The sequence below is a fragment of the Amblyomma americanum genome, chromosome 4, assembly GCF_052857255.1.
Source record: "Amblyomma americanum isolate KBUSLIRL-KWMA chromosome 4, ASM5285725v1, whole genome shotgun sequence".
NCBI classification, from domain to species: domain Eukaryota; kingdom Metazoa; phylum Arthropoda; class Arachnida; order Ixodida; family Ixodidae; genus Amblyomma; species Amblyomma americanum.
In genome coordinates, this window is record NC_135500.1 from 98,114,573 (window position 1) to 98,137,442 (window position 22,870).

The 22,870-nt window shown below is 46.0% G+C and overlaps 1 protein-coding gene across 1 annotated transcript; it reads left to right on the plus strand.

The window, feature by feature from the left end:
• Positions 1–1,067: 1,067 nt before the first annotated feature.
• Positions 1,068–22,024, plus strand: LOC144129697 (uncharacterized; the record flags this gene model as incomplete). Its single annotated transcript, XM_077663798.1, has 3 exons — positions 1,068–1,485; positions 2,123–2,139; positions 20,357–22,024. Coding segments are annotated over 3 exons (900 nt in total), but the record flags the coding sequence as incomplete, so codon positions are not given.
• Between the last annotated feature and the right edge of the window lie 846 nt (positions 22,025–22,870).

Sequence of the window (22,870 nt, forward strand, 5' to 3'; positions counted from 1 at the left end):
TAGGATTGTGTTCCTGTGGCAGCTAGTGCCTCCTATTGCAATTCCATGGTCAGAACAACATGAACATTACAGGTCGAAAAAGATAAAATTTATATTACAGAGTACATTGATACAAAAAAAATTCCTTCTGTGTTTGTCCTCTTGAGGTCATATAATAACACTTGCTGTTTACACTAAATTGTTTTTCTTGTTATCAGTAAACTTGAATGAATATGAGGCCTTTGCTTGGTACAGGCTGGGGATGTGCAGGTATCGGAGCAGGCATTCCAGTCTGAGCAGTTTATGGTTTGAATAGGCGGTGGTAAAACTTAGAGGTGAGTGTTCCACAAAATTTGAACTGGCTACTTTACTTGATGGCACCGCATTCTGCTAAGAAAGCTGAACTGAAATTATGAAAAAAAAAAACAGGAAGTGAATAAATCAAATAGCATTGTTCATAGATTTCTTACAATCCATGCGCTTGCTGGAGTAACAACATTGGATTGATTACTTAACTACATGTGTAGGCCCTTAACTATATTTGGTCATGGATTTGATCGTGAGAATAATTTGGCATGAGTTGAGCAGTTGTCCTTTGTTCCGCCTGATAAGCTACGAAGCAATTCAAGCAGTGAAGCAGTTCAAGAAAAGAGTGAAATCATAGAACTGACCATTACTGATAGCCTTAAAAAAATAAAAGAGCCAGAGTGACATTCGGGAGCCTTTTTTAACCTACCTCAAGAGCACTCTGCAAGCAGTTAAAAAACTGCAGAGGGAATCCATGAACTGCTACATTATTGAAGTACTTATCTTTCTGTAGGAAACCAGGGACTCAAGTTGATCTTTACAGAATGTAAAGAACTTGGTGCACTTGCAGAGCAGGAACAAACTGTAGGGAGCTTGCACAAGGCTGGAGACATCTGCATCGTTCTTGAAACCTGTATCAAGCTGTGCTCTCTTAAGGGCAACAGCTGCATAGAGCCGAGCAGGCAAGGTCGTCCATGTTATACAGTGATAGCCATAGGTCAGCCTCAAATTAGAACTCTTTTTACTCAAAGTTAGCAGCTTTTTGCTCTCAGTGAAATGTAATTGTGAAACGTGCTTTTCTCCGTGTGACCAGCAGCCGTCTTCCTCCTCTCCCTCCAGGCTCCAAGGGCAAGGGGAGCAGAGCAGTGGCCCGTCTGGTGTGTCGATACTGCGGCTATGTGTCGAGCAATGCCAACTACCTGGCGCACCATGAGCGGACACATACAGGCGAGCGCCCCTTCCCGTGCCCCGTCTGTCCCAAGGCCTTCAACTGGAAAGTGGACCTGAAGCGCCACCTGCGCACCCACACGGGCGAGAAGCCCTTCCCGTGCTCCCTGTGTGGCCGCTCCTTCCGCATCCGCAGCCACCTAACGGGACACCTGCGGTGCCACTCGACCGAGCGGCCATACCGCTGCACCCGCTGCCCCATGCGCTTCACCCAGAGCAGTGGCCTCGCACGACATATGCACGTGCACAGCGGCGAGCCGCCTCCCTAGGCAGTGACGTCCCTTCTTCAGGCCCGGTCGATTTGCCTTTTTTCCCCCTATTTTAATAGTAGAAGTGTTTGTACAGCATGTTTTTAATGAGAGATTGTCCGGTGACATGTAGCTGAAGTCTTCTAGAGGCAGGGATAGGCACACGTGGTTAGTGTTGTATTGCTTCGATGTTAGGCCACTAGGCAGTGACTATACAGAGAATGGACATGCTCCGAGCATGAAGCTTGATGATCCTCAAGCAATGTTTTGACTCATCGTAACATTGATGGGGATGAGTGACAGAGTGTGGCAACATGTGGCGCCATCTAATGTGTTGTGTATCAATCGTACTCAATACAACAGTCGGCACTGAGGTGCAAGAAACGGTGTAGGAATCGTATTTGATTTGGAAAAGTTGGGAAGCTTGATCTGGTGCTTTGAATTTTCATTTGCAACTTTGCATCAAATTTTCGAGAATCCGGCTTAGAAAATCCTGGCCAGTTACACCAAGAAGTGAGCATCATGAGTTGGCTGTTTTTTTGGTGACTGTTACCCAATTCCTTAATACTCACTAATATAAAAACTGGAAGTATTTTTTTTCTCACTATGTCGGCAAAGAGCCCCATGAGCCTTCTGTGTAGTACCTCCTCTGCAGCAGGTGAGTCATGCCTCTACCAAATTCATGGCACTCGTTTCCTTTGATGTTTACTTTGCATGGTGGGTGATGGCTGTGGGTTCTCTGGCCCGGTGCTGCCTGAGGTTGCTCATTTGCTTTTGTCAAACTCTAGTTTGAAATTGGGAATTTCCTGCTGGTGATCTTCAGAGGTTATCGCAGCTGTTGGTGGTGTCCTGCAAATTTTAGCACGTTTGAGCTGGTCATTATTCAATTGCCAGAACTGACATCACAGTCAAGAGTTCTCCAATATTTGTACCAATCAGCATGCCAGATTTTAGGATGGAGTTTCTGGGAAAATTTTTGAGGTGAAAGAGATGTGTGGTGCAGCCGGAACCATTTCTTGCCCAAAATACGGTCATATCACCCCCATTTAAATGAGAAGCACATATTCTTGTGTTAAATGGTACATTGATTACTGGGAAGTCTAGGTGAAACCAAATGGGATGAAGGCACGGAGACAGGACAGGATAGAGTAGCATTCTGAAAGCCTGAGGAGTGGCACTGGTTTGAGTCGGCCCACATGTGCTTAAGTTGAGTGCTAGATTCCTGGTGTTAGGATATATGCAGCCTCCACATTACCTGGACCACGTGCATTAAACGGATGTCTATACAGGTTTATGAGGATGCTATTTTATTCTGCACAGCTCCCAAAGGTATAATGTAAATTGCTCTTCACAGACTCAAGCTTTCATGATAAGAGAATTAGCAAAGTGAACTGTTCCTGTGAAACTGTTCCTGTTGTTGCAGGTCCCCGCTTTGGTTTTCTTCTTTTTTTGTATACAATTTTTACGGAGCTGTTGCTACACTTTGTTATCATGGGCTCGCCAGTTAACGACTGTGTTGCAGTTTTTAATTTTTCTGGGGCTTTGTTTTCCTAATCAGGAAAAGAGCATGAAGGGAACACTAGACGCCAGGCGAGTTTCAATCTGTTGGTGAAAGTTTGGCAAGGGATTTGTCCATGCAAGTCCTCTTGTTGATACGGTGGCTAGCAGACCGAGTCTTTCCCTTCATCCATTGCCCATTCTATGCTGCAAAAAATTCCGTCCCCTCTTTCTACCATGTTTAGGAAAATAGGAAAATGAAAACAGAAAACCAATTTATTGGTTTATGGTTTATGGGGGTTTAACGTCCCAAAGCGACTCAGGCTATGAAGGACACGGCAGTGAAGGGCGCTGGAAATTTGAACCACCTGGAGTTCTTTGACGTGCACTGGCATCGCACAGTGCACGGGCCTCTAGAATTTCACCTCCATTGAAATTCGACCGCTGCAGCCGCATCGAATCCACTGATCGTATACAACTGCATAATATCGAAATGAACTGAACACGAGTAGGAAGCAATGCCAGCAAAGGTAAATAGTGAAATAGTAGGTAGTGTTATTCAAGTGAGACGATGTTTCAGAAACAATTTAGGTTTTATTGTTCAGGGACAGTTTTTCAGACAACTAGAGCAACTGGGTGTTTTTCAGTATCTAAGTTGGCATAATTTCTTCAGGCCAGTACAAGGTGACAAATTACCACTCCTGTGTGCTTAATATATCAGTGTGCTGAAGCTGCATTCCCTCCTTGTTTTGGAAGTCTCGTATGGCTGCAGCATATTGATGCTGTACTGTTGCAGTACCATAGGAAGCTGATATGTCAGCGTTTCAGGGTTGATGGAAGCAGCTCTTATTTTTACCGTGAAGGTCTGCAGCTTCCAGATAACTTAAATGAAGTTACTCAATGTACCTCCTGACCATATTACGGCACTCGCTAATTGTGATTGGTCCCTTTCTCCAGTACCTTTGTTCTCAATGCCATGTACGGTGTGGTGTCTCTGACCTTGGCTTGATGACTTTGAAATGATGTGTCTGTCTTATGCTAGTGTAATCTTTTTCATTTCACGCTCGTCTTTCTTTTCTTTCTGAGCGATGTATCTCACTTCTTCCTTTCTTTGGGGTTGCATTGCTTTCTGTTTCACTCTGTTTTTCATATATTTACTTTTCACATAGTGCTGCCTTTTCAAGCTTGGATGCTCTGGCCATAACAGCAACTTTTTGGCAACCTCTTCTGCCAGCATTATTCCACCTTAGTCACTTACTTAAGTGCCCATTGCACAAGGAGAAAAGCACGGATGATGAAAAGCAAACAGTCTTCGCTGTTCTGTCAAAGCTGAGTTGAAATTGGAAATTGCTCCTCTTGTCTTTTGTATGGCAAGTTTGAATGGCCTTTCTCTGATCTTGCATTTTTGGCCTTACATTTAAGATCAGTGCCAAAAGTTTGTTTATTGCTCTTAATGTGGATCCGAAAGCTCTCCCTTTCTCCTGGCTCCAGCATCTTACCCTCTTTGCCAGTCTTCCAGCTTTGGCAATGTTTCTCTGTTGACCTTTATGAGTGCAATAACAGGCTGAATACTTTTTAGTGCAACACATAATAAAACAGGTGCCTGTCTTGTCCTCTTTGTGTGTTGCGCTGAAAAGTATTCCGCCTTAAAAACATGAACCAACCAGCCCCGAAGCAAACGCTGCTGAAATAACAGGCTTGTTTTCAATGCGAAAACATTACTGGTCCCATTTTGAGAAAAGCTGGTGGCACGTGTGTGTGTATGTGTACTCCAGGATGGTACAGAAAATCCAAGCGATGGCAAGAAAAATAGGGCGGTATCATCAAGCAGCCATATGACACACACAGCAAGTTGAGCACCGCCACTTCAGACAATACTATGCATGTTGCTTGTCTATATATACTCCTCACTGGCCGACCTAAATGTGGTGCCAGCTTTCCCGACAACATTCGTACCAAAACTGTGATGCAACCTTTTGTTGTACAGCGTTTTGGATGGTGTCATATAATCTCTCGTTACATATATTGAAGCGGGAAGATGACCACGAGACTGAGCGAGTGAACGGGTGGACGAAGACGACAACGAAGTTCTGACTGTGTTCTGAGTGCCGCTCGTAGCTGTTCCTTCGCTGGTGTACATAGCTGTAAATATATTCTTTCCCGCAACATATTTGGTGGAGGTGCGCCTTTCCCCTACGTCTACCAACGACGGAGCTCCGCAGCGGCCGACAGCTGCCTTCGCTCATCATGACCCAGGACGCCTGCCAGCAAACATCACCATCTGCCATGCCATCACTCGTTCTTTCTGCTCCTCGTGACCTTGGGACATTTTCTGGCACTGACAACGTTGACGTGGACGACTGGATCCAGATATATGAACGCGTGAGTACATACAACCGCTGGGATCCAACCCTTATGCTCGCCAATGTCATTTTCTACCTAAAACACACCGCCCGAGTCTGGTACGAGACTCACGAAGATGACTTGACCAGCTGGGACGTCTGCAAGCAGAAACTGCGCGACCTGTTTGGACGGCCGCTCGGCCGAACACTCGCCGCTAAGAGGGACCTTGCATCCCGAGCTCAAACTTCTACGGAATCCTATGTTTCGTACATTCAGGACGTGTTGGCCCTCTGCAACAAAGTTGACAATAACATGCCCGAATCGGACAAAGTGGGTCACGTGTTGAAGGGGATCGCCGACGATGCCTTCAACCTGCTCATCTACAAGAATTGCACTACAGTCGACGACATTATTAAGGAATGTCGCCGCTTCGAGGAAGCTAAAAGCAGGCATATTAGCCAGCCGTACACACGCCTCCCCAACACGGCTGCCACTTCTTCATGTGAAGACCTGCTGCACCGGCAAACTCCTGCGCCTCCAGTAAATGTGACCCGCATCATTCGACGCGAACTCGAAGCCATGTCCCCTGCCTCCCTGCACCTACGTGATGGCGACAACCACTTGCCCACCATCTCTATGGTACAAGCCGTCGTCCGACAAGAGCTTGCAAACCTTGGTCTCGAGCCCGTCAACCCCGTATACGTCCTTCATCCCCACTCGACATCACTGCGATTGCTCCTGACCGACCTTCCTACTTCGCTCCACGTCGACGTAACCCTAACGACTGGCGGACACCCGACGACAGGCCCATTTTTTTCCTCTGCCACCGTATTGGCCACATCTCCCGTCACTGTCGCAATTATTGGTCTCGTCGTAGCGCATTCAATCCTCTCAGCTCTCACCACAACGACGAACAGCCCAGCCACTTCACGCCCCCTCCAGCCCGGCAGAGTGCTACAGTCAACGGCCAGTTTTCCCACCCCAGCCGCTCCCCGTCCCCCCTGCGTCGGCAGTCTCGTTCGCCCCTACGCCGTCGCTCCTCTCCTGGCCCCTATGTACGCTCGCAAGCGGAAAACTAGACACTGCAGTGTCTGGAGGTGATGCTCCAGTACAGCCCCAGTCCCAAAATCCTCGCTTAGCCCTCCGCGCACACCAAAATTTGCTCGCTATTCATGTCGATGGAGTCCCTGTGAGAGCCCTGATCGATACGGGTGCGCACATGTCCGTCATGAGTTCAACCCTCCGGTGCCGCCTCAGAAAAGTACTGACCTCTGCACCCACAGCCGTTCTCCGCATTGCCGACGGCGAAACGCCTTCTGTGATTGGACTATGCACAGCCCGTGTGACCATTTCCGGTCGCCATACATCTGTTCTATTCTCTTTTCTGGACCAGTGCCCTCATGACGTCATTCTTGGCCTCGACTTCCTGTCTGACCATTCAGCCCTCATCAACTGTGCCACCAGTGTTGTCCAGCTTGACCTTCCCCTTTCTGCTGAGTCACCGTCCTCAGTTGTACCTCGCCTTTGTGCTGTCAACTTTGTCCGTCTAACGCCTAAAGCCGCCACTTACATTTCTTTCTCATCTGTTCCTCCTGCCCCTGATGGTCCCTATGTAGTCACTCCGGACCTTGACGTCGCCCTCTCGCGAAGTATTGCGCTTGCTCACACTGTACAATGTCGGCCAACTGAGCGTACCTTCCGGTTCTGAACTTTGGCTCGTCTATCCAACCGCTCCCGCAAGGCATCTCACTCGCCACGCTGTGCCCTGCTGCCGAATGTGTCATATCAGTCGTGGACACCTGCTTACCTTCTACTCATCAAAGCCTGTTGCCTGCGGCCACATCAACCGAGAAACCAACGGACGACTACGCCGGCATGATCTCTTCTGACCTACCGCCGATGCAAGCTCAGGATCTTAGGTGCCTTTTATCATCTTTTCGCGACATCTTCGACTTTGATGCCCGTGTTTTGGCTCGTACCTCTGTAGTGACGCATCACATAAACACTGGTGATGCCGCTCCTATCCACAGACGTCCGTACCGCGTGTCCAGCGCTGAACGCACCGTCATCAATCAAAAGGTGGACAAGATGCTCGCAAAAGACATCATCGAGCCCTCGTCAAGCCCTTGGGCTTCACCAGTTGTCCTGGTAAAATAAGAAGGTCGGCAGCTGGCGCTTCTGCGTTGATTACCGGCACCTAAACCGCATCACAAAAAAGGACGTATATCCTCTCCCGAGGATCGATGATGCATTAGATGGCCTCCACGGTGCCAAATATTTCTCTTCAATTGATCTTCGATCGGGGTACTGGCAAGTTGCCGTTGATGAAAAGGACCGCAAAAAGACCGCCTTCGTGATGCCTGATGGCTTATACCAATTTAAAGTCATGCCATTCGGACTCTGTAACGCGCCGGCTACCTTTGAACGAATGATGGACTCCCTTCTTCGCGGCTTTAAGTGGTCGACCTGCCTCTGCTACCTTGACGATGTTGTGGTTTTGTCGCCTACTTTTGCCACGCACCTCGAACGCCTCTCCAGTATTCTGACAGTGTTCCGTAACGCCGGACTCCAGCTGAACTCATCGAAATGCAAATTCGGTCGCCGCCAACTCACTATTCTCGGTTGATGCTTCTGGTGTCCGCCCAGATCCAGTCAAAATTCAAGCCGTCAAGGACTTTCCTCTTCCTAGGTCGTCGAAAGATGTGCGCAGCTTTGTCGGCTTGTGCTCATATTTTCGCCGTTTTATCAAAGATTTCGCTGGCATCGCTCGCCCCCTCACCGACCTTCTTAAGAACGACACCCCCTTTAACTGGGGCCCTGCTCAAGAACACTCATTTTCCTCCCTCGCTCAATTGCTAGCCTCTCCGCCCATCTTAGCCCATTTTGACCCGTCGTCTTCCACAGAGGTTCGCACCGATGCCTCCGGATATGGGATCGATGCCGTGCTAGCCCAACATCAACAGGGACAAGATCGCGTCATCGCTTATGCCAGCCGCCTACTTTCCGCCGCAGAGCAAAATTACTCCATTACTGAGCGCGAGTGTCTCGCCCTTGTCTGGGCTGTAGCTAAATACTGCCCGTACCTGTTCGGCCGCTCATTCGCTGTTGTCACTGATCACCACGCTCTCTGTTGGCTGTCTTCACTAAAAGATCCCACCGGTCGCCTTGGTCGCTGGGCTTTGCGCCTCCAAGAATATTCATACTCTGTAGTGTACGAGTCCGGTCGTCGCCACCAGGACGCTGACTGTTTATCCCGGTACCCTGTGGAGCCACCTGACCTAGAAGACGCTGAGACTCTGCCCTGCCTCTTAGCTATCACTGCCCTCACCAATGTCACCAACGAACAGTGCCACGGCTCATCTTTACGCCCTATCTTTGATGGCCTCCGCTCTGCAAACCGATCTCCATCTCTGCAACTTTATGTGCTCCAGAATGGCATTTTATATCGCCGCAATCTACGCTCCGATGGTCCTCCATTGCTGCTCGTCATACCCCAACATCTACGCTCTTCTGTCCTTGAAGAATTGCACGATCTGCCGACAGCCGGCCACCTTGGCGTGTCCCGCACGTACGCTCGAGTGCGGCACCGCTTCTTTTGGCCTGGCCTGTATCATTCCGTCAAGCGTTACGTTGCCGCTTGCGACCTGTGTCAACATCGGAAAAGGCCCTCCACTTTGCCTGCCGGTCTCCTACAACCCATCGACGTACCTCCGGAACCTTTTCACCTTGTTGGCCTCGACCTTCTTGGCCCTTTTCCCACGTCCCTCTCCGGCAACAAGTGGATCGCTGTCGCAACGGATTATACGACTCGGTACGCCATCACGCGTGCTTTGCCTACCAGCTGCGCTACCGATGTCGCCGATTTTCTTCTCCAAAACGTCATTCTCCACCATGGCGCCCCTCGTCAACTGCTCACCAACCGTGGTCGTTATTTTCTGTCCCGAGTGATTAATGACATTCGTTGTTCGTGTGCCATGCAGCACCAGCTCGCGACAGCTTACCATCCACAAACCAACGGGCTTACGGAACAGTTCAACCGCACGCTCACCGGCATGTTAGTAATGTACGTCTCGCCAGACCACCGAGATTGGGACGCTGCCTTGCCTTATGTGACTTTTGCGTATAACTCTTCATGGCATGACACAACCGGCTATTCCCCTTTCTACCTTTTGTTTGGTCGGCACCCCATCTTGCCTTTGGACACACTCATGCCGTCTTCTTCAGTCGCCACCACTGCTTACGCTCAGGACGCCATCGCCCAGGCCTCGCTGGCGCGCCAAATAGCCCGTAGTCGGCTCCGTGCCTCACAAGCTTCCCAGAAGTCCGCCTACGACCGCCATCATCGGGCGGTCGTATATGAACCTGGATCACTCGTCCTTCTCTGAATGCCATCACGCAGCGTCGGTCTCTCCGAGAAGCTCCTTTCTCACTACCGGGGCCCTTACCGTGTGGTGCGCCGTGTCACCGACGTGAACTATGAAATTGCACCCCTTGCATGCTCGCCATTGTCCTCCGGCCCCTCCACCGACGTCGTCCATGTCTGCCGCCTAAAACCTTACCATGACGTTCATACGTCGCCACTCTAACGCCGAGACGGCGTCTCATCAGCCGGGGGTCCTGAAGCGGGAAGACGACAACGAGACTGAGCGAGTGAACGGGTGGACGAAGACGAAGACTGCAACAAAGTTCTGACTGTGTTCTGAGTGCCGCTTGTAGCTGTTCCTTCGCTGGTGTACATAGCTGTAAATATATTCTTTCCCGCAACAATATGTAGCTTACACCTGCTAGTCAAGCTTGTGACAGGGATTCGAACTGACGACATATGCACCTTCAGTTGTATGCCTTCGTAGACTCTTTACCCCTTCTCTTAAGTCATGGTTGAGGTGTTCATCCACTGAGATGTGAGACAATTACTGCGCTATTTCTTTTCTCAAAAAGCAATTTTCGTATTGAAATTGTGGTGCAGCCATTGTTGTACAGTGTTAAGGTCGTACGCATGCGTGTGTGTGGGCGGGTGTCAGTACACCCATAGACAGTAATGCTTTCGTATTCCCACATGTAAACAGTCTTACATGTATCTGCCGAATTTTTTTTATCATACATTATAATGTAAGGAAAATTTATTAGCTTGATATAAAGCCTATGATGTTTAGAATTCAGATAATTCAGAAGAGGGTTTAGAAAGCATTGTATTTTGTTTGCTGTGTTAGCGCTCGGTCATATTTTATAAAAGTGCCGATATATTTCTTGGGCGTCCTTCCAGCCGTATGGTTCACAAATGTGAATTCTAAGGAGTGATATTTTGCTTGGCCTTATTAAATAGAAAACACACTGAGAACTCGCTCTGGTCTTTGCTTGCTACGTGACTACTAATGCTTCAATGGGCTAGAAAATATCCGAGAAGCAGGAAAGTTATCTATATATTGGTACACAGCAGCAAGGGTATGAATTTACAACCCCTTGGAAAGAATCGCGTGGAGTGCTAATGTTTGGACTTGATTTCTTTCAAGTACCTCTTAAAGGTTACTAAATGGCACGACTGCGCAGCAGTTTTATCCAGCAGTAATGAATATCCAACAATATACTCAGTGACATCAGTAATAATGGCACAATTTTACTTGGTGGCCTTTCTTGTGTTCTTGCGACTTCATTCATGCACACAACAGACATAAAAAACCTTATTTTACATACCTCTTTCCAGGCCTCTGTTAAATTCTGGAAGTAGTTTAATGTATTACTACTCTAGCACAAACTCTCGAATACTTATAACTGTTTTGGCTCAGTGCAGCCGAGTCGTGACATTCTTGGAAAGGTAAGCAATGCCTGCATGCTATTCTTTGTAGTAAATTTGGCCAGTTGAAAAACGTAAGCGCCAATAGCCATATTGGAAAATAGTTCATGAAGGCTTATTTTATCGAAAGCAAAACAACGCATCATCCACGCTTAATAATCCATGAAATGTGAAGTAGAGATGAGCGCAGTTGCCAAGGTGTGTTTTTATCTAAATGTTCACTCTGACCATGCATACAGCTGGCTTAAGAGAGGAGAAAGCAGCTTTTGATTTGGCTCGGCTTGAGGCCGGAAGTGTACTCTGGTAGCAGTTATCTGCTGCCGTGGTCGCACGGGTTCTTTGCGCTGATTGCGTTTGCAGTTGGCCAAGTTAGGGTGAAGTGATGTGGATGTTCGAACTTGCAGAGTAAAGGGACCGATGTGTAGGGGCAAAGGCCACAAAAGTTGAAACAAGTTGAGGGATGGAAGTTGTAACTACTGCGTATGATGCAAAGCAGTTCCACGCCGTTTTTAACCGTTCTGTTCATTCGGAACTCTGATGAACTCATGTGCGCCGGCTACATACCTAGGGCTCATCGTTTTTGGGTAGAACCCAAGTTTAACCATTCTCCCACTCCAGCGAGCTTTGGTAAAATTTGGGTTAAACCAGATTCCTGCCCAAAATGGCATCAACAAAAGATTGTAACTTGTTATAGTAGCAAGTAAACACTCCAAATAAAGAGAAGTGGACATCTTGAACCTGCTTTATTATGTGGTGTTTTCAGATAGTTGCTGGTTGTAAACACCCTTTAACACCTGTCAGTCACAGTGTGGCTTAAAGGAAAGTCTACTGGCTTTTATTGACAATTTTTTTTTTCTGGCAATCGAAAGTTTGTTTACCAAATAAACAAATGCCCAGCTGTGGTGTTGAGAAACACAGCAGAACAATTTAAAATCTAATTTTTTTCATATGGCAGTCTCGCTTTCTCATGGTAGATTCATCTGCAAATCCTGACAATGAGGACACGAAATATAGTCTGTACAGTGACTCTGTGTGACTCTATAAACATGACTACCATGTCACCTAGGCGGTGTGCAATAGCAAAAACGATATAGACCCAGATGCATAGGTATTATTAAAGCTATAGTTGAGAGTGCTAAGGTAGTTATAAAAAATTGGCGGTGGTTTAGCTGTGGTTAAACCTGGAGTGACGCGATAGCTACAGCTGGCTGAGTGGAGCTTGCTCAGTTGAATGGCAAAGTCAGTCTTTTGCCGCTCCGTTTCGCTGGGTGTTCCTTCTTAATCTTTGTCCCACTTGACACGGCGCATGCGCACAACTGTGGCAGCTCGGTTTCGCCGGCGCGCCACGCCACCAGCAGCAGCAGCTGCTCCGCACCGCGTGGCTGGTCACGTGATCAGCCACGGCGCCGCGTCGCCTGCAGCTGCTCCGCACCACGCGATAGCGTGGCGGCGCTGCCATGCTGAAGGCTCGAAATGCTACCGTAATGTAGCTATCGCTCCAAAATGCTATCAACAAAATAATATGGGTGATATTTATCACAAATGCCAGCAACCACATTTGCGTGCAGTGCCACTTGCAAGTATGGCAGTGGTTGGAGGGTTTCTTTTTCAAAAGCATTTTAAAAAGTGATGAAGCAAGGTTTAACAAATAAAGCAGCTGTAATTTATTGAAAAAGAGAAAAGTAGGCTGTCTTAAGTTGATGTGAACAAAAACAGTTGTATGCATGACACTGGACCTAGTCACGAAAGGCATTGTGTTCATTCCAGGACATTTCTGGTGTCTGCCATGTTAGCCGCGAAGGGAGAACACGGTGTGACACTACCACCTGCTTAAACCTGACTTTTTTTGCCAATCTGGAGTGTAAATTTCTGCCTAAACTGCGAGTTTTGCTTTCGTTACTGTCACCATATGGTGAGACGTACCAGGCTATGGCAATATTTTTATGCTCGTCTCTGGAAGTAGGTTGTCCCGTTAAGTCAGGATAACTTTCAAAATTATTTTTTAGAAGCGGCCCATCAGGAGAAGTGACGAATTCACTTTTTATTAGCATAATTGTGTCAAACAACAGCTATGCTAATGATGCTGTGCTCAAACACTGCTGTACATTTCTAATGATGACTTTTACCACTAGGAACCTTTTTTTTTTTTTTGCAGTGAATATGCAAATGCAGATGGGTCTAACACAGACATGGAAATGCTACACATGGTGATAATGGTCTATGCAGTGAAAGAATTTCAGTAAATGCATAAATATATGATTTGGTGGACACTGTCCTGGTGCAGTCTACCATTTATAAATTGTTCATGGAAATAATAAGCAAGAAAGGAGGATTTCATGCTCTGCAACAAAAGAAGCGTTCATGTCGGTAGTTATTGTTGTTGGCGCAGATAACCCGAAAAAAACCCAACCAAACATGAAACAATTCCTGAAAAGGCCTTTCTTTTTTAACATGATTCTTCTACCTTAGAAATAGCTCTAGATTTTGAGCTCCTGAAAAAAGAAAACCCAAACGTACATACACTACACATACATTACGGTAAATAGCATCTTTTTGTTTTTTTTCAAGTGAAGTAGCATCTGCATCTTGTAATAGTTTCCGGCATTTCTTTTCGTGGTCAGGAAACGGATGCCAGCAGAGTTGCCTTCATTGCGGGAAATCAAAACGAGACTTCTCAAGGAAGGACTAGCATCTTTCCAGCATCTGCTTCTCGCATGTAGCTCAACATCAGAGCGTTGAAGTTATTTGATGTAGCTGTAAAACAAGGAGCAAGGGGAATTTCTTGAGGAATGTTTTGTCTTTTTATTCAGTCGCATAGACACAACCTCAACTATGAGACTTTATGCCATGCTCGGGTCTATTGCTGCACGAGCTCCACTATTGCTAAATCTGTTTTATGCATATTAGTGCATGCCAGCGACTGTGCATGTGCACTGAATGCCACTCTCATTCACTTTCACCTTGACAGGACTCCTACTTGTGCCTTCGATATTGACATGGCATGTTTTTTTTATCTTTTTGTGCTAAGTGCTGTTCCTAGTTGCAGGATGACATCAATAGCTTGTGAAGGCACCACTGGAAAGCACCAAAATCCTTTGTGTTGTGCGTGAGTAATTATTGGACCATCGGTGTGAGCATTAAATTACCACAGCCAACAACACCATGCAGTTCTGTGCTGGGAAGTGTAAATGTGCCACAAGAATGACCTAGTCCTCGGTGATAGCTGCAGTTGTACATCTGAACTTGAAATGCAAAGTATTCTCCAGTCTTCATTTGCATCTGTTATGTTTACAAACGCTACCTGCTGCATCCTCGGCAATTTTTTGTGATGTTTTATTTGGTTAGCCACCATTGGTGGCAGCTCCCGGTGATGTAGGTTGTGGGACATGATGTCGCACTAGTCGTAGGAAAAATGTGCTGATGCTACTTAGTTGCATAAACGCACTGCACGCCCACACTGGAAGAGGCATTGGCGCCGACGAATGACGAAACATGACGACATGTTTGACATGCCTGTTAGGTTTATTGGCACTAATCTCATGTCAGGAAAGACAATGTGCGATGGTTGTGCGACAGATTGGCGGAGTATTGTTTCCGTGACTTGGCCGAATTTGTTGTGACTGACATCACAACCAAATGAGCTGCAAATGAAACAAAAAGTTTGGAAATAAGGCATCTGCTTTCGTATAGCTTACCTCAGTTTGTAGTAAACTGAGTGACATCTCCAGTGAAAACTTTTTGAATTTAAAAATCCCAAAATTTCGGAGCTGGCTCGGCTCCTTCTTCAGGGGTGACAGGGGACAGCGTAGTTTGCTGTAAGTTATCAGACCCAATCAGACAGGCAGTTCTGCTGAAATGTTTACGTTTCATTATCATGTTGATGTAGCACTGAGCTATTCAAGAGATCAGGAATTTTCAATTAAATTTGTTCTCAGTGTGAGCATCTGGAAAAATACATGCAAATGTTGGAAGACTGTCAGCGTGGTATGATCATCACTTCATGCTGTGGCTTGGCTTTAGAATGTTATTTTGTGCAACTGTAAGGCAAAGTTCTGCATCCTTGAAAATGGTTTGTGTAATTTTGTGTATGGTAACACTCGTGATCGTACGTGGGTGCAAGCTTGTGGTGCAAGCACGCTGCTTAAGCTGTATTTATTTCTATTCGGTGTATAATCCTGCTCCTGCATGTTTTTTTTGGTTCATTGTATATTTAACTTGAAATAGATCTGTTAGGGGATGCCAACAAAGCACATTCTTTGGTGAGTTGGTGCATTCTGGCTGAAAAGCAAGCATGGAAAGATGCAATGAAAAATGACTACAACTTTGCTGTGGCTTTCTTGTCCATCTGATTTTGTGCTCGTTTTTCATCTAATCATAAGTGAGAAAATGTTTTAAGTAGCAGTGCAAATAATTCTTGCATTTAGAAAAAAAAAAAATTTGAATTGACTTTTCCTTGAGCGACACGGCAAACTGGAAAAGAAGAATAATATTTCAAGAAAAGAAAAGTATTTGTACTTGTATTCATAAATACAACTATGTGAAAGATTGACTTGCTGTTTCCCATAATATTCATGGCCATCACAACCAAATATGCTTTCGAAATGCTGTGCTTTTAGTTTATAGGTCTGTTTTGTTGAATTATATCATTACACGTTGGTAGCACGTAGCATTAGTTGATGGCATTGTTCTGAAAACAGTGCGCCGAATGGATGCCTTTCATGAAACTGTTAGTTAATTAGTAAATTCATATCTCTCACAATATTTTTACTGCTTTTGTAGGCTCTGTTCTTTTCTAGTCTGGCCATAGGGTGGCGTTGAACAATGAGACCTCATAATAAGACTTGCAAAGTTATTTTTGTGCTGTTTTATGACAACTGCATTCGTAGACACAGCCTGTCATCAGTAGACAGCCCAAAAATTAAATAAAATGCATTGAAAGAGCTTGATTAGCTGTAATGAAGTGTTAAAAGGTTTCATTGTGAGTTCATTCAGTTCAGGGAGCTCATTGTGAACAAGGAACCTGTAGGCATTCCGAAACGTCAACTGTTTTTTGACAATTGGTCAGTTACGCAAGACTTGTTCAACTGTGCTACAACCTGACCAGACGGCATTCTGTCAAACCCTGGATTACAGCGTTAAAAGGGGTAACACATCAAAACCGAAACAGCTGAAAATAAAAAATTCAGTTGTAAATTATTTACTGGATGAGGGCTAATTTCAGCTGGTGATTTATGTTTACTAATGTCCTGCGCACCATTAAAAAGATAATGCAACCAAAATTTGGTGTCTTTACCCCTTTAATGCAAACTTGTGGCTAGCAGAATTTTCTTTCGTCCTTCAAACTACGGTGAGGATTTTGAATGGCTTAAATGTAACATGGTAGGACTGAAACTGCATTTTATCTTACTAACTGCCAGTGCCAGGTGTCAAATGTGTTGTGTATAACTTTGTGGTGTGCGAGCTTCGTTTGCTGACCACTCAGACTACCATTGTTGGGACAAAGACAATCGTAATGCTGCAGTAAGCAAGTGCTAAACAAGAGCACAATCTGCACTGCCATTGAGTGGCAAAAGAAAAATCGGAAATTGGTTTTTGGGGAACGGAAATGGCGCAGTATCTGTCTCACATCTCCGCGGACACCTGAGCAGTGCTGTCAGGGAAGGAATAAAGGACGGAGTGAAAGGTAGATGGCATCCTAGGTATGATTTTTTTTTAATGCGGCATCATTAGAGGTCCTGTTCTCGAAAAAAATTGGCGGTGGTTTAGCTCTGGTTAAACCTGGAGTGACGCGATAGCTACAGCTGGCCGAGTGGAACTTGCTCAGTTGAATTGCAAAGTCAGTCTTTCGCCGCTCCGTTTTGCTGGGCGTTCCTTCTTCATCTTCGTCCCACTCGACTCGGCGCATGCGCACAGCTGTTGCAGCTCGGTTTCGCTGCCACGCCGCGCCGCCGGCAGCAGCAGCTGCTCCGCATCATGTGACCAGCCACGTGACAGCGTGGCGGCGCCGCCACGATGAAGGCTCGAAATGCTACTGTAATATAGCTATCGCTACAAAAAGGCAGCGTTCATTGCTGCTGCACCACTGCGACTCCCCACGACCTATGAATCTATGAAAGGGTAGGAGCACTTGCTTGGGAGGGATTTTTAATCCTGTCACATTGTACTGTGAAGGATAGGTTAAGAATCGTCCAAGTTTTCTATCTCCACTGCAGCTGATTTTTCTGCTTGAGCTCAGGTTTGGTGTAAGTATCTCTGTTTTAGTTTGACATGTTAAAAGCAAGAGTTTGGACATTTTGCATTCATTCCGCATCAGCATACTAGAACAAGTCATGCCACTTCTTTGAAAGCACCATTCTTGAATGGCTAGCTGCGAATACAAGGTGTTGTGTTTCTCCTGGTGATACTTTTACTTTTCTGCAACAGAAGGGTATGTGTTTACTGGTTTAAAGCACTGAATATGTTTTAATATGCTTGTGCTGTGATGTTGTCAGTCAAATGATTTTGTCTTTAGGTCATAACTTGCACTGAACACAAGTACTAAGTTGTGCCCTGAACATGCAAACTAGTGGTGTGAAATTTTAGACTGTAATAATGCTGTGAAGATTTTGGTGAGGTTACCTGTTCCTGCATAGCTGAGCATTGTATGTCGAGCTCAGCCAAGCAAGAAAAGACAGGTTTTATATGCCACTATGCATTGAAAAAGTGCTAATGATGTGTTGGTTTTAATCGCTAAATTTGGTTGGTGTCCTGTATATATGTACACACTTGTTTACACTCTGTCAGTTACCTGTATGCCTTTCACCTCGCACCTGTGCTGGTTTACATAAAATGTTCCTCTGGTGAACATTTGTTGTAGTTTATTGTCATGACTGCTTTAGTGCCACAAACGTATCGCAAACACAAGCAGCTAGCCTTTTAATGTGAAGTGGAATGGAAGCTTTAACACATAGGGGGTCACAACTTGGAGTTTTACTTTGCACTGAATTTGCATTATGTGATAGTTCACTGCAAAGCAATGGTCAGTTCAGTTCTGCTGTACGTTTTTACATGAACTGTACTTTCTGCTTATTTGTAATTTACTAGGGCTTTTCTGCCACCGTCTGGCGTATGTGATGCCTCACTTATGGAAGATGTCCATTCCAGTGGCAGTCTGTTGCTGACTTTATGTTGAAGCCAGGTTTGTGTGCTTGGTTACCTTGTTAAATGTTGCAAGATCTATGAAAGTGGATGAGCTTGGTAGATGTCAATGCATTTGTGAGGCTAGGCTACTGTGATTGTGTGACGGAGTGCCAATTCATACAAGCATATCTGCACGTCTTGTTTTTAAAATGTACAGATTCTTGATTGCATGTCAACAAGGAACGTTTCAACCATACCTTATGCTGAAGTCACTAATACTAGTCTGCTTGGTGCTTTATATTCTTGTATCCCTATGTAGTGGTGCTTTTCACCCTTCATCATAAAAGAAATGCACCTATCACAAATACTGCTATAATAGTTGTGTTCACTAAAGAGGCCAACATAACAAAGTTGACTGTGTCAGCACCTGGCTTAAGTTATCACTGCTGCTTAACATGAAAGCTAGCGCTTCAGAGGCCTTCTGGTTTACAGTTCACAAAGTTCAAGCTTTCCAGTTATAGTGCTGTGCAAGTACTCAGTCAATAAATCACAATCAATTAATTAATCAATCAATCGATCAATCAATCAATCAAACAAACAATCAATTCCAACATTTGTCTTAAAATTGCTCACACATCTTTTACAGGCTGTCTTTTGTATCAGGGAAGCTATATGAATGTTCACTGTGAGTGTTATGGCAGCTCTTGCACCTGACTTTTAACTCATACTGCACTGTTGTGGAATGGTAGCATTTAGTACTGGTATATTTCTCAGTGAAATTCATTCTTCATAAGTTTTTTTGCTTTGAGGTTCCCATACTCTAGCTTACTGATTCTGTCCTCTGCTGTAACTAGCATTAGTAGGTGGTCTTATGCACTGCGAGAGCCAATTTGACTGTCACTTCATCTGCTTTGCAGTGCATTGTGGTCTGGGTTTTCAAGATTAGCACTAGAAGGTTGGTAATGAGTAAGAAGCTGCACTTCAGAGTTTTGAAGAAGCATATAACCCACTGTTCATTGAAACAGCTGCACCTTCAGGCACCTAGAGATCTGTTTGCCCTACTTAAAGGGAGTGAAATACAGGGTAACAAACTTTCACTATACAAGTTTTTCTGTGGAAACTCCTGTCTGGAAATTTACAACCAAAGATTTACTGTGCATTGCATTCCTGACTATGGGATTAATTTCACTGAAGAATTTGGTGAGTGTGCTGAAATGGTTTTTGGGTTTTTTAAATTTTCCAAGATCTATTTAATTAAGCATGCACTTTGTAGCTTGTGCTCTGTAACCTTCACTTAATGTCTACTGTTGGCCTGCCTAGAAATCTTCAAAAATGCCCAGGTACTGAGACTCTGGTGCATATTAAACAAAACCGTAGGCAGGCAAAATATATGTGGAACCTTCCTTTACACAATGCCTCACAGCTGAAGTGCAGTTATGACAGATAAAAGTTAACTTTAATTTCATTGGTACTGAGTGAGAGAGAGTTATTTCCTCAGAAGCAAGAAGGAAAGGAGAGTTTGCTTCCCCAAAAAGGAAGGGGCAACTCAGTCATTAGTCAAGCTTGATACCCAGTACAAAATAAAAAAATTGCAAAAGTTACAAGATGTGTCAAGAATTTTATGAGACTTGCACTGAGCAGTGCATAGTATAGTGCTTATGCTTAAACAAACTGTTGCTTGTTTCAGTGCTTGAATGCAGAAATTAAGATTTACTACTGTGCTGTAAAAAGTTGAGATGAAAGGTGACAAAAAAGACAAAGTCATCTCAAAGCAACATTTCGCAGCCTCCAAACCAGAATTGTATTTGGCCGCACGGCTCAGTTGAGTTGAGTTGAGGTGTTGAATGCTGCAGGTGGGGTTAGCCTTGCTTTCTCTGCCGGCAATTGCTCCACCGCAGTGTCTCTTCGATATTAACAATGCCGCATCTACCCCGCTAAGCGCACAGTCTCTTATAATAGCACACATGCTCTCCCGCAGTCACCGTCTATGCACACAATCAATCCACACAGTTCACATCACAGTCCACTCCAGAAGTCACCATCTATGCACATGTTCAGTCACAGTAGAACATAGGCCATTGTAGTGCCACACTCCATACACACATTCACTCACAGAATAAAGTAGGCCGCACGGCTCCTCTCCAGTGATGTTTGGTGCTTTGCAGGTTGCGGCAGTCAGTGGCCACCATCGGCCATCACAGAGGCTACCGGTGGCCATCGAATCAGCCCTTGGCATGGACAGAGGGTGCCGAGCTACCCTCCCCCATGCTATTCAGATGCTGTCAGTGCCGCGGCTCTGGCGGATGTCACCCTGGATTCAAACAGCACCGGCAGCAATGGCGGTGGCAACAAGGAGCCCGAGTGGCGGATGCTTCTGCGCACGCGCCTGCGGAACCACGCCGCAGAGCGGCCATTCAAGTGTCGCCTATGTCCCCGCTCCTTCACCCAGAGCAGCCACCTGAACCGCCACTGCCTGAGCCACACGGGCCAGCAGCCGTTCAAGTGCCGTTTTTGCGACAAGCGCTTTGCCCGCTCCGACAACTGCAAGACGCATGAGAGGTCACACATGCGTGCGATGGGTCGGCTCTAGCTTGGACGACTGCACCGGCCCACCACGGCAGTGCTGCGCGGCTCTTGTTCGGGCTGCTTTGGGTTGGGAAGCCCCGAGAAGGCCTTGCTCACGCGACAGGGCTTGAATCTCATGGCCTGTAATAATGTATAAGATGCATGAGGCAGCTGTTTGAAGCCTTGTCTTTCGTCCGCATCTTCACTGAGGCCACTCTGTACATGGTGAAGTGCTTATTCATTCCAGCTTTGAGTGCAATGCCATTCTTTGCTCGTGATGCTTGTTGTGTTGTTGCATTAATTGTCATTACTAACATTGCGGGATGTTACTACTCATATTCCTAATAATAATTCCTTAACTGGTTTTCCAACTGCACCCCCATGAAATTGTGCTCTGCTTGTACAGATGACAGAGATGTCAAATTTTGCCTATGCTTAAAATATATCTTGGTAAGTCAGCACAGAGGAGGCAGTGGATGTCTTGAGGTCCACTGCTGCAGCCCCTGTCTGCATCAGAAACTTTTGCATGCAGACTCATGCATCTTAAACCCCTGCACTCATTTGTGTCCTTGCTGCACTAAAGAGGGGAAGGAATGATTGTGCGAATGAAAAGTTGGTAAAACATAAGAATGGTAAAGGTGCACGGAGTGAAACCAAAATCAGTACTTTCATTTAAGTGATTGGAATACTACAGCTTAAGCAGTGTTGGTTTAGGCATGGTAATTATTAACCGTGACTGTGTGTTGCTGTGAGATGGCTTCACTTTACAGAACTCACAAGAGTCTTCGATTGATTTGAGGTGCAGATGACTGAACAAAACATCGAGTATAGCACAGCTTGTTCTGTACTGTGCTTGTGCACACTATCATTGTACCGTGATATGGGCCATTTTCTCATGGGTGCCGTCATATTGGAGAAGTAGCACAGTCTAATTCCTGGTCTGGTCATGACTGCCACACTGGCTTGTGCGGCTGGCCGCAGCTGCGCTTGGCCAAGGGCACTGTGTAAGAGTAGGTTAGGTGAAGGAACGGCGCGGACAAGCCATTACGTAGAAAGGAGGTCGGAGCATTCTGCTTACACGGCAGTCAACAGAGGGTGCTACTGACTGTTCCCCGGGTCTCCCACTTCGCGCCGTTCAATTGTTTTTGTCTGCTTCGGCTTGTTCCCGCTTTCACGTGCGCGTTTAGTCAAATCTACCTCTCAGATCGACTTATTCTATGCGGCAGTGCGATGGTGAAGTGCTTCTTGCGATTTTGTAGCAGCGGCTACAAATCGTGTAAGGAGAAGTACTCTCTTTTCAAGCCGCCCCAGGATGACGCAAGACTCGACGCGTGGCGGCGAGCAGTACCTCGCATGGACTGTGTACTACAAAGAACAGATCGTGTTTGCGAAAGGCATTTTGCTCCCCACTTCATCTTGGAAGACGTGGTCAGCAGAAGTTGATGGCCACGTGTTAATGTCTGGCAAGAGAAGAGCGGGCCTTACGAAAGACGCCATTCTATCTATCTTCGAAGGGGTGCCGAGCTACCTTTCAAAATGGATCAAGAGCCCTCGCAAGACAGCGAAGCGACTATCTGGTCGCGCAGCTTCTTCTTCAGCCTCCCAAAAGAGCAACTGCGTAGATCAAGATTGCTCGCCAACACGACCCAGCCTGTGGCCTCTTCCGATGAAAGCGACTGCGTTGCGAAGTCCTGCAAAGCCTTGCCGTTTGAAACACTCTTCAACGAAGCGGGCAGCATTTGCTTATCTCAGCATTCATGGGCAGCACATTGCACCGGCATTGAAGAAGTGAGAGACATTGTGTTTATTGACGCACAGGTAATACACAGGCAAAGGGACAGTTCTTCAGTAATTTTCAATAGAAAGACTTTGCATGTGAAGAGTGACCTCACAGTTGAGGTGCATGTCTTTGGCAGGCAAATTGATTGTGCTGCTGTTGCTGTAAGTTCGTTTGCCACGTCGCCATCTGATATTGAAGTCATGCTCAAAACCATTGATAGCCTTAGCGTGTGCTGGGGAGGGCCAAGTTTAAAGGACTTCCCGAGTCTGCATCCGAAGTGTGCTTCGGTAGACT